The 13400-nt window shown below is 46.1% G+C and overlaps 1 protein-coding gene across 1 annotated transcript; it reads left to right on the top strand.

The window, feature by feature from the left end:
• Positions 1-5403: 5403 nt before the first annotated feature.
• On the top strand, positions 5404-6422 carry LOC309960008 (annexin A2-like; the record flags this gene model as incomplete). The annotated part of the gene is given in 2 exon segments (XM_082836554.1): positions 5404-5653; positions 5656-6422. Coding segments are annotated over 2 exon segments (1017 nt in total).
• Positions 6423-13400: the final 6978 nt, after the last annotated feature.

The raw sequence follows: 13400 nt of genomic DNA, 5'->3' as shown, positions 1-13400 counted from the left end.
TAACGTGATTGGACATGCAAACGCACGTTCGCATCTTTGCAAGTTCACAACTTGAAGGTTCGTATGTAGGGGACTTACTGTAGAGTCACCAGGGTCTCTCAGAGCCCTACTGTCTAGATAAGATTGATCCAAATACGTATTCTCTGAATTTGGAAGACCGAAGTCTTCCTTGGGTTTGTTCTGAATTCCTGTGGGCTGTGTTCCCAGGGCCGCCTCTGCTCCTGCTTGCTCCACTGAAATCTCTGTTCCCCACCTTGTGTTTGGGATTGTTCCCTTAGCTCTATCTCCTGGCGTCAACATGCATGAGTGACCCATCTTGTTTTCCTTACCTAAATACACCTAAAGAGGTATTGCACATGGCAGATCTTCACCAGAGGTCCCTGGGTCGTGGGCAAAAGTCATCTAAAATCATTATCAATCCACTTGCCCGCTGGCACCAGAGAGTGCTGATGCCAGCTATGGAGATCACATACTTACCCCTCACTGTGCATTTAATGGGCTTAGGGGCTGGTGATGCTGGGTGAACCCTCTGGATCTGGCCCTGGAGTCTGAGACACACACAGGGTGGATGTTAATAGGGGGTCTGGCATGGGATTTCTCCAACGATTACTTTCGCTTAACCTTCAGCAACATGAGCCTCTTTGTTTTCCAGCCTCGATCTCAAAATTCCCATTGCCAGCTCCAGATGAGAAGTGAATTTAATAGTCTAGTTCGGGAACCGAGCTCACTGAAACCTACCTGTGTATAATGGTAATGAAATCGACAAAAATGCTTTTCATGGCCAAATCTTCTCTTTTTCACAATGGTATGTTAAGAACTAGAGACGTTTGATCAAATAGATGGAGCTGACAGATCCGGTGATGAACATCCCAAGGCAAATTGGCTGTAATTATCACTGTATCTTCCTTATTAATTCATACTTCATTCACGCTTCCTGTTTTAACCAGCGGCCCATGATGAATCTAAATGGATGGCTATGCACCTGAGAATAGAATCCTTTTGTGTGTGTGTGTGTGTGGTACGCGGGCCTCTCACCGTTGTGGCCTCTCCCGTTGCGGAGCACAGGCTCCGGACGCGCAGGCTCAGCGGCCATGGCTCACGGGCCCAGCCGCTCTGCGGCACGTGGGATCTTCCCGGACCGGGGCACGAACCCGTGTCCCCTGCATCGGCAGGCGGACTCTCAACCACTGCGCCACCAGGGAAGCCCTAGAATCCATTTTAAACTGCACTTGAGGAGGAGCAAGCCCAGTGATGTTTCTGCCAGGATGCGGCCTGCTGGAGGGTGTCAGAGGGCTCCGGCTGGACTCACGGGCGTGCCACTGCCCTGGGCCTGGCAGGCACTGGGTACCAGAGCCCAGGAGACCCTGCCCTGGGCGGGTGGGGAGCAAGGGAAGAGGAGCCTTTTTGCTTTCACCATGGGACTTCCCTGCCCTGCACCTGCTCACTCACGCTGGTTTACCTTAAAATGCCATTTACAGGGCTTCCCTGGTGGCGCGGTGGTTGAGAATCCGCCTGCCGATGCAGGGGACACGGGTGCGACCCCAGTCTGGGAGGATCCCACATGCCGCGGAGCAACTGGGCCCGTGAGCCACAACTACTGAGCCTGTGCGTCTGGAGCCTGTGCTCCGCAACAAGAGAGGCCGCGATAGTGAGAGGCCCGCGCACCGTGATGAAGAGTGGCCCCCGCTTGCCACAACTAGAGAAAGCCCTCGCACAGAAACGAAGACCCAACACAGCCAAAAATAAATTAATTAATAAATTAATTTTTTAAAAAAGCCATTCAGAGCTATTCTGAGGATGAGGGTGGATTTCGGCCAAGATAATGTTTTTGAAGGCAAGGGAACGTTAGGATTTTTTTGTTTTTGGCTCCACCCGTCAGCATGTGGGATCTTCCCCGACCAGGGATGGAACCCACACCCCCTGCATTGGAAGCACGGGGTCTTAACCACTGGGCCACCAGGGAAGTCTGGGAACTTTAGGATTATAAGTATCATAATTAATAATTATCTCAAAGAGTCTCAATACCAAAATGGACCTCCAAAGTGTTTACATTTAAATTTTTCTTTTCTTTCTTTAGTTTGGGAGCGTGTTCCTTTTAGCAACCCCAGAAAAATTAATGTGTCAGGGTTGCATTCCACAGTAAGAGTTTGTTTTCTGTGTATCTCTCTCTCTCTCTGTCCTCTCTGATACCCCAGGGCTGAGGCAGAGGCAGAAAGTTACTCAAAGAACTACCGATCTATGGGAGATGGTTACAAGTGATGGTTGCTTGAAGGGTCTGTTTGGCTTTGTTTTCTTTCTGCTCTTAGAGAGAAACTAAATAAGACTGGGGCCAGTCTTGTTTTGAGGCTCTCTGCCAACAGCACATAAAAGCTGGAACAATAAGACCTTTCTTGAAGCGGGATCTGGATGGAACCTCTCTGTGTCTACAAAGGACTTGAGCCCAGAGAGGAATACACTATTGCTGCCTGTTATTTTTGAGCAATGTCTGTCTTCATTAGATTTTAAGCTCCTGGGGGCAGAGTCAGCTTTTGCTCATGGAAAGTTCTTCATTAGCTAGCACAGAGTAGGCACTCAATATATACTTGTTAAATAAATGAATGACTATCTGGGAGATTATAGGGAACAGGGATTATTATTATTATTATTATTATTAACAGGACTTATTATTCATAAGTCCACCCCTGCTTGGCCAAGAATACACATAGAGACCCACTTATGTCTCAATATTTAAGACCCACTTATGTCTCAATATTTAAGAGATACAAGTGAAGCTAAAAACTGTTAAATACTCTCTATTCTCCTACCTTGGCACACACATTTTCATAATTACAAAACAAAATTATTTGCAAAGTTATGGTTTTTATATGATTGAAAACTGGCGAAATATCAAATATAAATGAATATAATTATCATTGCACTTGAAGAGTGTTGACGGGCTGGTGATGTTGGAATGAGCGTTAAAGATGTACAAATACATGAATTGCTATATCAATATTTTTAAAATAAAATTTTATTTTTTAAGTTAGTTTTTCTTGCCTTAATTTCATTAGAATCACTAATTATCCTATCTTAATCAAGTTTTTCCCATAATTTGGGTTTTATTGACAGACTAATGTAAATGATTACAAAGTAAATTGAGTTATACTCAAAGTATATGAAATGTAACTATTTTCATCAACATCTTAAATGTTAAAAATTGAAAAATTTACTTTATATTCATTTCCAGTTATTTTTCTTCGACATTCAAAATTATCTATTAAAATGAAAAGGCAAGATACAAATTATAATTAAAAAACATCAGCATTTCATATCAAGCTTATTTAAATCAAGTTGAAATGTTTAAATTTATTTTTTTAAATTCGATTAAATCCTATTAAGTGCTTTTTATAAAAATAAAACTATTTATAATCCTAGCGTTCCGTGTCCATCTGGTTGCCAAAGTAAAGGATTAGTATCACGCTCCATTTATGTTATGTCGAGACTTATGTACATATAAATTAATATGAATTAGTTAACATTGCAAAATGTGCCCTAATTGCCATGTGCAGCTGTTGTGAATCCCGTGCCAGAACCACGAATTGGAAAACAATCAAGAAAATGAATTTTGGGTAGAACTGAAAAATGACACAGGTTGGGGCAAGAATCAGTTGCGTCCGTGCTAGGAGGAAGTATTGAGTGACCTAATCAGTCTCTTCTCTTACCAAAGTGCTTTCACTCCCCCACCCCCAACCCCCGCAGGAGGGAGGACGCCGCCATCGCCAGCGCTGGCAGTGACCTACCACACGGCTGTGTGGCGTTCACGTGGGCACTTTTATTTTGTGGACGCAGCCCAGAGGTGTGAAGAGGCGTTCCCCTGGGGCCTGGGCAGTATTATTCTTGAGAGGTTATGTAGGATACAGGTGGGGCCGCATCAGGATGAGTCCCGAGGCGAGAGGGGCCGCGTGCTCTTATATATATTCATTTGTGTGTGTATGTTTGTGATATGCTGAGCCCTCCGGGGCATGGATCCCAGGGAAAGCCCGCCTATTCCCCAAGCCTAAAGGCACTATTGCTTCTTTACCTCCATCTCTGGACCCCCCACTGTCTCTGATAGTTTTTGTATAAACCAAGAGACTTGTTCATTTCACATAGCTAGTGAGTGGCAGAGCTGAGACTGGATTCCGCAACTTTGAACTTCTAGGGCAACACTTTTCTCAGCCTGGCAAATTGTGGTGTTTTGTGGGGGTTTTTTTGAGAAATGGTAACATTTTATTACCATTAAAACAAATCTTTTTATTTGGAAATAATTTCAAACTTACAGAAAACTTGCAAGAATTAGGATAGTATAAAGAACACCATATAAAGACCACACCAGAAGTCTCTGGCCGTATTTAACTAATGTTAACATTTTACCCCATTTGCTGTGTTATTTGCGCTCTCTCTCTTTACATGTACATATGTTTATACTCTCCAATATGATATATGTAAATGTATACACTCAGACTGGTTTTTCTGTACCATTTAAGGGTAATTTACATATATTACGGTCCTTTATCCTTAAATACTTCCGAGTGTATTCTTAGCACAAGGATATTTTCTTTTTTTTTAATGTTTATTTTATTTATTTATCTGTTTATTATTTATTTATTTTTAACATCTTTATTGGAGTATAATTGCTTTACAATATTGTGTTAGTTTCTACTGTATAACATAGTGAATCAGCTATATGTATACATATATCCCCATATATCCTCCCTCTTGCGTCTCCCTCCCAGCCTCCCTATCCCACCCCTCTAGGTGGACACAAAGCACCGAGCTGATCTCCCTGTGCTATGCAGCTGCTTCCCACTAGCTATCTGTTTGACATTTGGTAGTGTATGTATGTCAGTGCTACTCTCTCACTTTGTGCACAGGGCTATTTTCTTACATAACCACGGTACCACTATCAACCTCATGAAATTTAACATTGAGGCTGGCAAATTGTGGAACAGTGGTTGGAACTTTGATTTTGACCCATGGAAGTGAGCTTCTTAAGAGCAGGACTGTGCTTGACTCATCTTTGTGTCCAAACCCCCCATTAAACAGTAGCTGCTCATAAATGTGCGTTGTATCAAGGAGTTCCCTGTTTCACAGCTATGAGCTCAACACGAAGCTCTTCTTTCAAATAATCTTAGAGCTGTATTTGGTAATCTAAGAGAAGGAAAAAATCATGTGCGTAAGAATGGTCATTGAAGCACTGCTTATGTACCCAAATTTCAGCCTGCTGGGTGTCATCCCATCTCTTAGCCCTCTGGGGTCATTCTTTCCTTAGTATATATTCATAGGAAGGCAGAGCCCCCCCTACTGCATCCAGTCAATAAAGATAATAGGTTCTGCATCTGGGGACACTCGCAGCGCACGGCACCCGGCCCAGCTTCTCTCAAAATGTCTACCGTTCATGAACTTCTCTGCAAGCTCAGCTTGGAGGGTGATCACTCCACACCTCCAAGTGCATATGGGTCAGTCAAAGCGTACACCAACTTTGATGCTGAGCGGGACGCTCTGAACATTGAAACGGCCATCAAGACTAAAAGTGTGGATGAGGTCACCATCGTTAACACTTTGACCAACCGCAGCAATGAACAGAGACAGAATATTGCCCTCGCCTACCAGAGAAGGACCAAAAAGGAACTTGGTAAGTACTGAAGGCAGCCTCGTCCAGCCACCTGGAGACAGTGATTTTGGGCCTATTGAAAACACCTGCTCAGTATGACGCTTCCGATCTGAAAGCCTCCATGAAGGGGTTGGGGACCGATGAGGACTCCCTCATTGAGATCATCTGCTCAAGGACCAACCAGGAGCTACAGGAAATCAACAGAGTCTACAAGGAAACGTACAAGACCGATCTGGAGAAGGATATCATTTCCGACCCATCTGGTGACTTCCGCAAGCTGATGATTGCCCTCGCGAAGGGTCAAAGAGCAGAGGATGGCTATGTCATTGATTATGAACTGATTGACCAAGATGCCTGGGATCTCTATGATGCTGGCATGAAGAGGAGAGGAACTAACGTTCCCAAGTGGATCAGCGTCATGACCAAGTGGAGCGTGTGCCACCTCCAGAAAGTATTTGAAAGGTACAAGAGCTACAGCCCTTATGACATGCTGGAGAGCATCAAGAAGGAGGTCAGAGGAGACCTGGAAAATGCCTTCCTGAACCGAGTCCAGTGCATTCAGACCAAGCCCCTGTATTTTGCTGACAGACTGTACCACTCCATGAAGGGCAAGGGCACTCACGATAAGGTCCTGATTAGAATCATGATCTCCCACAGTGAAGTGGACATGTTGAAAATTAGATCTGAATTCAAGAAAAAGTATGACAAGTCCCTGTACTATTACATTCAGCAAGACACCAAAGGCGACTACCAGAAAGCGCTGCTGTACCTGTGTGGTAGGGATGACTGAAGCCCGCGATGGCCCAAGGGTCCAGGATGGCTGCTTCGCACTCCCAGCTAACAGTTCTACACAATCAGCTTGTGGCTAACAGTCCCCTTGTGCCCATCCCTGGGAGGATGACGTTAGCACTGCCCACCCCACCCGCTCCATCCTTAGTTTAGTTGCCTAAGCATTACCTGGCTTTCCGATCTAGTCTCTCTTTATAGTCAAAGAAATGAACATTCCAAGGAGTTGGAAGTGAAATCTATGATGTGAAACACTTTGCCTTCTGAGTACTGTGTCGTAAACAGATGAATAAACTGAGTTTTTACTTTAGGAAAAAAAAATAAAGGTAATAAAAAAGAGTTCACCTTCATCAGGCAGGGGACAGTGGTACCCCTTAATTGCATTACCTCAGGGATTTGCCATTTTCCTTCTCTCTGTTGTATTGTAGGGGCCCTGCTCACCTTAACAACCCACAGAACTTCATGAGTGTCTATTATATAGGCGACATTATGCCAACCGGCTCTGGTGAAGTAGCAAGGACCACACATGGCCCGTGCTTGCCAGAGGGTGAGAGAAAAGCCCTATGGAAGTCCAGGAGCCTGCCGTCTTGGAGAACTTTCTAGGGTTCCAGCAGTCGAGGGCATGTTGGGACATTCACTCTTAGGTGAGAAACCTTGCTTTTCCTTGCATCCAGGGAAGATGGGCCTCTTGGGCTTTTGAGGCAACGTGGAGCACATTTGTGTGTGCCACTCTGCTGCATTTACTGGGTGCGTCATAAGGCTGCTGGCTCGGAATGGGGCCCAGAGCAATCAAGGGCTCTAGAACGGTTCAGCCTGGGACGAAAGCTACCTGAACAATTGAGCCTTAAGACCCAGCAGACCCAATGGCACAGGAAGTGTCTGTGGCAGATGAAGATGCTGTCGGGAGCTTCTGACTTTCCCCAGTAGGAGAATCAGAGTGCTGACCCAACTGCAGTAAGATTGGAAGAGAGGACTCAAGGCAGTCTTGAGGAGATGTATGTAGAAGGATGTCTTTGAAGGAGCCCTGAATGTGAAGATATTCATGTGCCACCTAAATGCCTATCAAAAGGTATCTACTGCAGAGAAGACTGTCAGTAATCAGGTGGACACCATGACCCAACCTGAGGATGCCTTCCCCTCTCCACTCTGGTGTGTTCTCAGTGGTACTGTGAACAAAGTGACCGTAGTGGAAGGGATGGAGGCTGTACATGGGTTTAACAACATGGGCTTTCCCTCACTAAGTGGTTTCTATCACTTCTGGGTATGCACCCTGCCCAGGATGAAGCCAATGCCCAGCCCCTGATACACGGCATCCTTCCCCAGGGATGGGTCGTGCGAGGCAGGCCAGCCACCACTGGCAAGTTGATTACACTGGACCCCTTCCATCATGGAGGGTGGTGGGAATAGATTCGTATTCTGCATACGGATTAGCTACCTCTGCCCTCCTCGCCGCTTGTGGTGTTTCATTGATCTCAGCGTATCTCACAAACATGACCTTCAACCAGACAACACATTTGTTTCTTGTTTGTTTGTTTTTTAAAGTTTTTTTTTTTTGATGTGGACCATTTTTAAAGTCTTTATTGAATTTGTTACAACACTGCTTCTGTTCTATGTTTTGGATTTTTGGCCCTGAGGCATGTGGGATCTTAGCTCCCCGACCAGGGATCGAACCCGCACCTCCTGCATTGGAAGGCGAAGTCTTAACCACTGGACCGCCAGGGAAGTCCCTGAGAACTCACTTGTGAAGGAAGTGCAGCTGTGGGTTCATGTCCAGGAAATTCACTGGTTTACCACGTGCCTCATCACCCAGAAGCAGTTGGCTTGAGTGAAATTTAGAATGGCCTGTGGAAGGCTCGGGTATGGTGGCTGACCTACAGGATGCAGTATTCACCTTAAATGAGAGACCAGTATACGTTGGCATCTTCCCTTGAGCTGAATGATGCTAGTCTGGGAACCAAGGGATGGAAGCGAGAGTGATTCCTCTCGCTATGATACCTAATAACCCAGTTATAGAATTTTTGTTTTCCATCCTGTGACCTTGGACTTGGTGGGTTTGGAAATTCCTAGTAACAAAGAAGAAATATTTCCACCAGGGAACATAGTCATGGGTCTGTTAAATTGGAAACTGAGATCATCCTGTAGCCATTTGGGTCTCCTCATCTTGGACTAGGAGGTGGAGAAGGGGATCGCTGTGCTGTCAGGGTGATTTATTCCAATAGCTCAGAAGAAACGGTATTGCTCCACAATGAGGGCAAGGAGGGCTAGCTCTGGAACCCAGGGATTCACTGGGGAATCTCTCGTTATTCCTCATCCCATATCCTACTCTGTAGGTCTGGGGTGGGGGCATGCATTTAGATTCCTAGCAAACTCCCCAGTGACGCTGATGCTATCCGTCCTACGACCGTAGCATGACTAGCGCTGTCCTAGGGCACCTGTTCTCTCCTGAGTATTCAAAAATGCTTCCAGGCGAGGCCTTCAAGGCCTTGCCAAGTTCTTTGAGGGGGTGGGGATCAGTGGAAACTGGCAACCAAAAAAAAGACAGTGCACCGAGAATTTGGATCCTCTGTGAAGGAAGATTTGGGTCATTCCACTGGATAAAAGGCTCCGGCAGTGGAGGGACCGCCAGAAGGTAGAGGGGATATGGAACGGGTGGCAGAAGAATGACACTGTGGTTATCAACCTAGGCCTCCTGACCAGCCACAGAAGACGGGACTCCAGCAGCTGTGCTTTACAGGAATCGTCTCATTCACTCACCTAGAGGTGGATACGTTACAATGGAAGTTCTGGGGGGAGTGGAACTAAGCTGATAGCAGCCTCAGACAATGTGGTTGTTGATGGGAATTTATATTTCCCCTGTGTTGGGGACATACATATTTTCCCCATCCGCGATGGGTGCTGAGTGGTAATAGGTTGCAGTGTACTGGTTAGTTTTCGTTTGCTCTAGTTCGCTAATATATAGGAAGGATATCACCCAGAGTCCCCTGTCCTTTAGCTTCTGTTCTTGGCCGATGGCATAGGAGATTAGAGGGCAGGAGGTGAGAAGTCAAGGTATATAGTCTCTTCTCACTGGGTTGCACTTTGATTGTCCACCTGTGGCCATGGCTTTTGTTGGGGGACTCCTCTCCCACTGCTACAGCTTCCACTGGATTCCGGGAACACCCCTTCCCCTTGTCGCTTCAGGCCCAAGTGGTCATGGACTCACCCTGCTGCCCGTCCATGGGTATTTTGACAACCCCTTTCGTGTCCCTTAACCCTGCCCAACCTCTGGAAATATTCTTTCATTAAACCCTCTTCATTTAATGCTTTGGGTGTGCATCTCTTTCCTGCTAGGGTTCTGAGTGATACGGGTCCCAAAGACAAACTCCCCAGGAAGGAGGGAGAGTCTTAGCTGATGGTGATCAAGGACGTGAGGATTCAGGGGGCCGGTTGGTATGGCCGAGGCCGTCCTGTCCCTCTGAACACAGCCAACCTGGCTGTACTGTTTGGACAGAACGAATGAGCATGGGAATGTGGACCAGTGAGCTTAGCTCGAGCGCCTCTCAGCGGACTGGGCTATAAACCAAAGAGGGCACTGCAGGTTGTCATCCGTCACACACATAAGACCCATCTTCAACAGCTAGACTGCAGGGTGTGAAACCACACTAGTGGACACACCAGGCTTTGAAATTCTCTCTACCTGACATTTGGAAGCAGGACCAGCTCCTTTTGTTTTTGTTTTTGTTTTTGCGGTACGGGGGCCTCTCACCGCTGTGGCCTCTCCCGTTGCGGAGCACAGGCTCCGGACGCACAGGCTCAGCGGCCACGGCTCACGGGCCCAGCCGCTCCGCGGGATCCTCCCGGACCGGGGCACGAACCCGTGTCCCCTGCATCGGCAGGCGGACTCTCAACCACTGTGCCACCAGGGAAGCCCCAGGACCAGCTCCTTTTGGATTGAGTTTGCCTCGAAATTCTGGGGCAATTTTATAGGAGAGGGAGTCACGGGTCTTTCAATTCAATAAGAGCATGTAGATATTTGAGCAACTAATTGGAAAAAAATGAAATAGAGATGATGGGAATTGATATACCAGGCTGGTAAAACGAGTGTGCTATTATACATATCAGCCCATCTGAGCATTCTCAGAGGTCACATTTACGCTAGCAACCGTCATTCTGATTTTTTAAAATTAATTCTTATTGGACTATAGTTGCTTTCCTGTTTCTGCTTATTTCTGCTACCTCACTTGTCCCTGGGATGACTCTCCCTTTCCAGATTACATTTCTTCACACTGACCCCCTTCCAGATGTCTTTATTGCCCCCAAATACCACAACCACAAAGTGGATTGTGTATCAGACTTTACTGAGGGTTTGGAGTAACATGGAGGGACTGTAGCAGAGCACAGAACAGGCAACAACGTAAAATCAGCCACGAGACACCACTGTCCGGAAAATCCATCACCCTTTCCCTGCAGCGGGGAGTTTCTCTCTCATCGTATTTTGCCTTAAGTCCTGGATTAGGGCCAATGCCACAGATGCTTTTCATTTGCTCTCTGCCAGCTTCCAGTCTTCAAAAATTCTCTTCATTTCTTTTGCTGGACAGTTTACCTCTCCATACCAAACCCCAAACTTCATCTCAGCTAGCTAGAAACTGGCTAAGATGCTCTGATGACAAAGGACCATCTCCTCCATCCTTTAGCAGCTAAAGCAACAACAGGAGCTTGACATTTCAGTTGGTTTTTCCCCTTAATATGATCAAGTTTAGATGACTCTTCATCCCCCATGTGTGTCTAAGCTGGAGGGGGTGTTATTTAAATATTTATTCTCCGCCAACCTGACCAAGCCCAGGGTTCGTCATATCTGTCTTTAGCTTTCTTTCTTTCTTTTTTTTTTTGCAACATGTATAATAGGGAAAATGAAGGCAATCTAAGTACTTATTAATAGGACTCTGGAAAACTATGTACATGCACTAGATGGCGTGGTTTATAGCCAGTAAAATGATTAATAGGAAGACTGTAGCAGAAACATGCTTATGACGAAATGTTAGGAGATATTGATTTGAATGATGTAACCGAAGCCTTTTGTGAAAAAAATATCTTGCACGTGGACAAGGATTAGAAGGGAACACATGGACACACAATAGAAATCACTATTTTGTGGAGGCTTGGATTTGGAGTGAGTTTGAAATTTTCCATCTTTTTCTGAAACGTTATTTCCCTTTGCCACCAAAAAAAAGAGTCAAGAGATAGAGTGGGAAATATTAGCAAATCTAGGTGTGGAAAAGAAATAATTGAGATCAAAGGATCCCCGGGGTAGTGCTTCTCAAACTTTAACATGCATACAAATCTCTTGGTAGATCTTGCTAAGAGATTCCTGGGCCCCATCTCCAGAGATTATGATTCTGTAGGTCTGGAGTAGGGGTCCATGATTTTGGATTTCTAACAAGCCCCTCAATGTTGTAGATGCTATTTGTCCTTCATCATGGTTTGAGTAGCACGGCCCTCAGGCACCTGTTTTTCACTCCTGAGAGCTCTAAAGTATCGCCAAGTGAGGTCTTCAAGACCTCTTCTTGTTCCTTGGGGTCTGTTATTAACTGATCGGGCGTTGGTTCTGATTTGCATTGTACATCCATGCTGATGAGATTTTCACAGAAGTGTTTGGTATCTCTGAGGTAGGCTGCAGAGTGAAGGCTGCCGCTAGGCCTGAGGCTATGTACAAGGTCCCTGCTCTAGATCCTCCTCTCACACAGAGCCTCCAATGCACCTTGGTCCACTGCCTTTGCCAGCTGTCCCTCTGTGCATCCCACACAGTGAGGGTGTGGAGGGAGGAACAGCTGGATATGCCCTGGAAAGCTGTCTGAGCAGCCGTGGGCTTGTTCACTTCCAGGGGTCACCTAGTGGTGATGGTGCTTTGGAAACCCACTTCCCAGGTGACCTGGGATGGAGTGGGACCCATGGCTGGGAGGCAGGTGGTGGGAAGGGAACCTGGAGCTTCTTCACAGCTGCAGGGTACTTCTGATGGGGATGGCAGGTGTGCCTCAGAGGCATGGAATAAATGCATTCAGAAGGAAGGGGAATTCTGGTGGTCTAGTTCAACTTCATATTATGTTTGTGGGAATACCGATGACCATGATAATTACATAAATTAATAGACACCATATCCCTTGAGGTCAGGTGCTGGGAGAGGTTGCTGTGAGTATTCCTCTGAGCGGTGGTCCTGGCTGGGAGAGTTGGCCTTTCAGCAGTGGAACTGAAAAAAGCCCAGGGTTCCAGGCTCTGCAGAGAGGGGGGAAGCCAGACCTCTCTTCCTCCCAGCTCAGACCCCTGGCTTCTCCTGGGGTGGTAATATCAAGAAAGTACACCAATGTTTGCCCACGTTCTCTCATTTCATCCTCACAACAACCTTGTGAGGTAGATGTTATTCCCTCATGTTACAGATGAGGAAACGGGGGCTCAGAGAGGCTGAGTTATTTGGGGTCATATAGCAAGGAAGTAGAGGAGTTGGGACTTGGGACCAGGTTTGTGGGCTCTGGTCCAATATTCTTGCTGCAAGGTCTTAGATATAGGTGATGGGGTGGGAGGGGGTCAGAAGGGTGGGAAAAGAGGGAGAAGTCATTATCAACAACTTATCCCTTGTCTCACCCCACAGCACGTTTACATTCAAAGCACTCCCACTCCTGTCCTTTCATTCACGAGGTTTACACAAAACAAAAAGGGCAAGGCTTTTCCTCCCCTTTTTAAAATCAGGGAACGGAGGCACGGAGAGGTGAAGTGACTTGCTCAAGGTCACACAGCCTTAGAGTGACTGACAGGACTAGAAGCCAGACCTTCCTGTCTGATATTAATCTCATAACTGTGTGCTCTCAAGAGGTCACTGGGTGAAATAATTTTGCAGGAGGAAAAGTTAGTGGAAAAAAAAAAAAAAGAAATGTAAGACCAAAGGAGATAATTATGAAACTATGACCTATCCATCTGATGGAATACTCTGCAGCCAGTAAAAATGATGGCT

This window comes from Leucopleurus acutus (assembly GCF_964270905.1).
Source record: "Leucopleurus acutus genome assembly, chromosome: 1".
Classification (NCBI taxonomy): Eukaryota; Metazoa; Chordata; class Mammalia; order Artiodactyla; family Delphinidae; genus Leucopleurus; species Leucopleurus acutus.
This window is presented reverse-complemented; position numbering and strand designations above follow the sequence as displayed.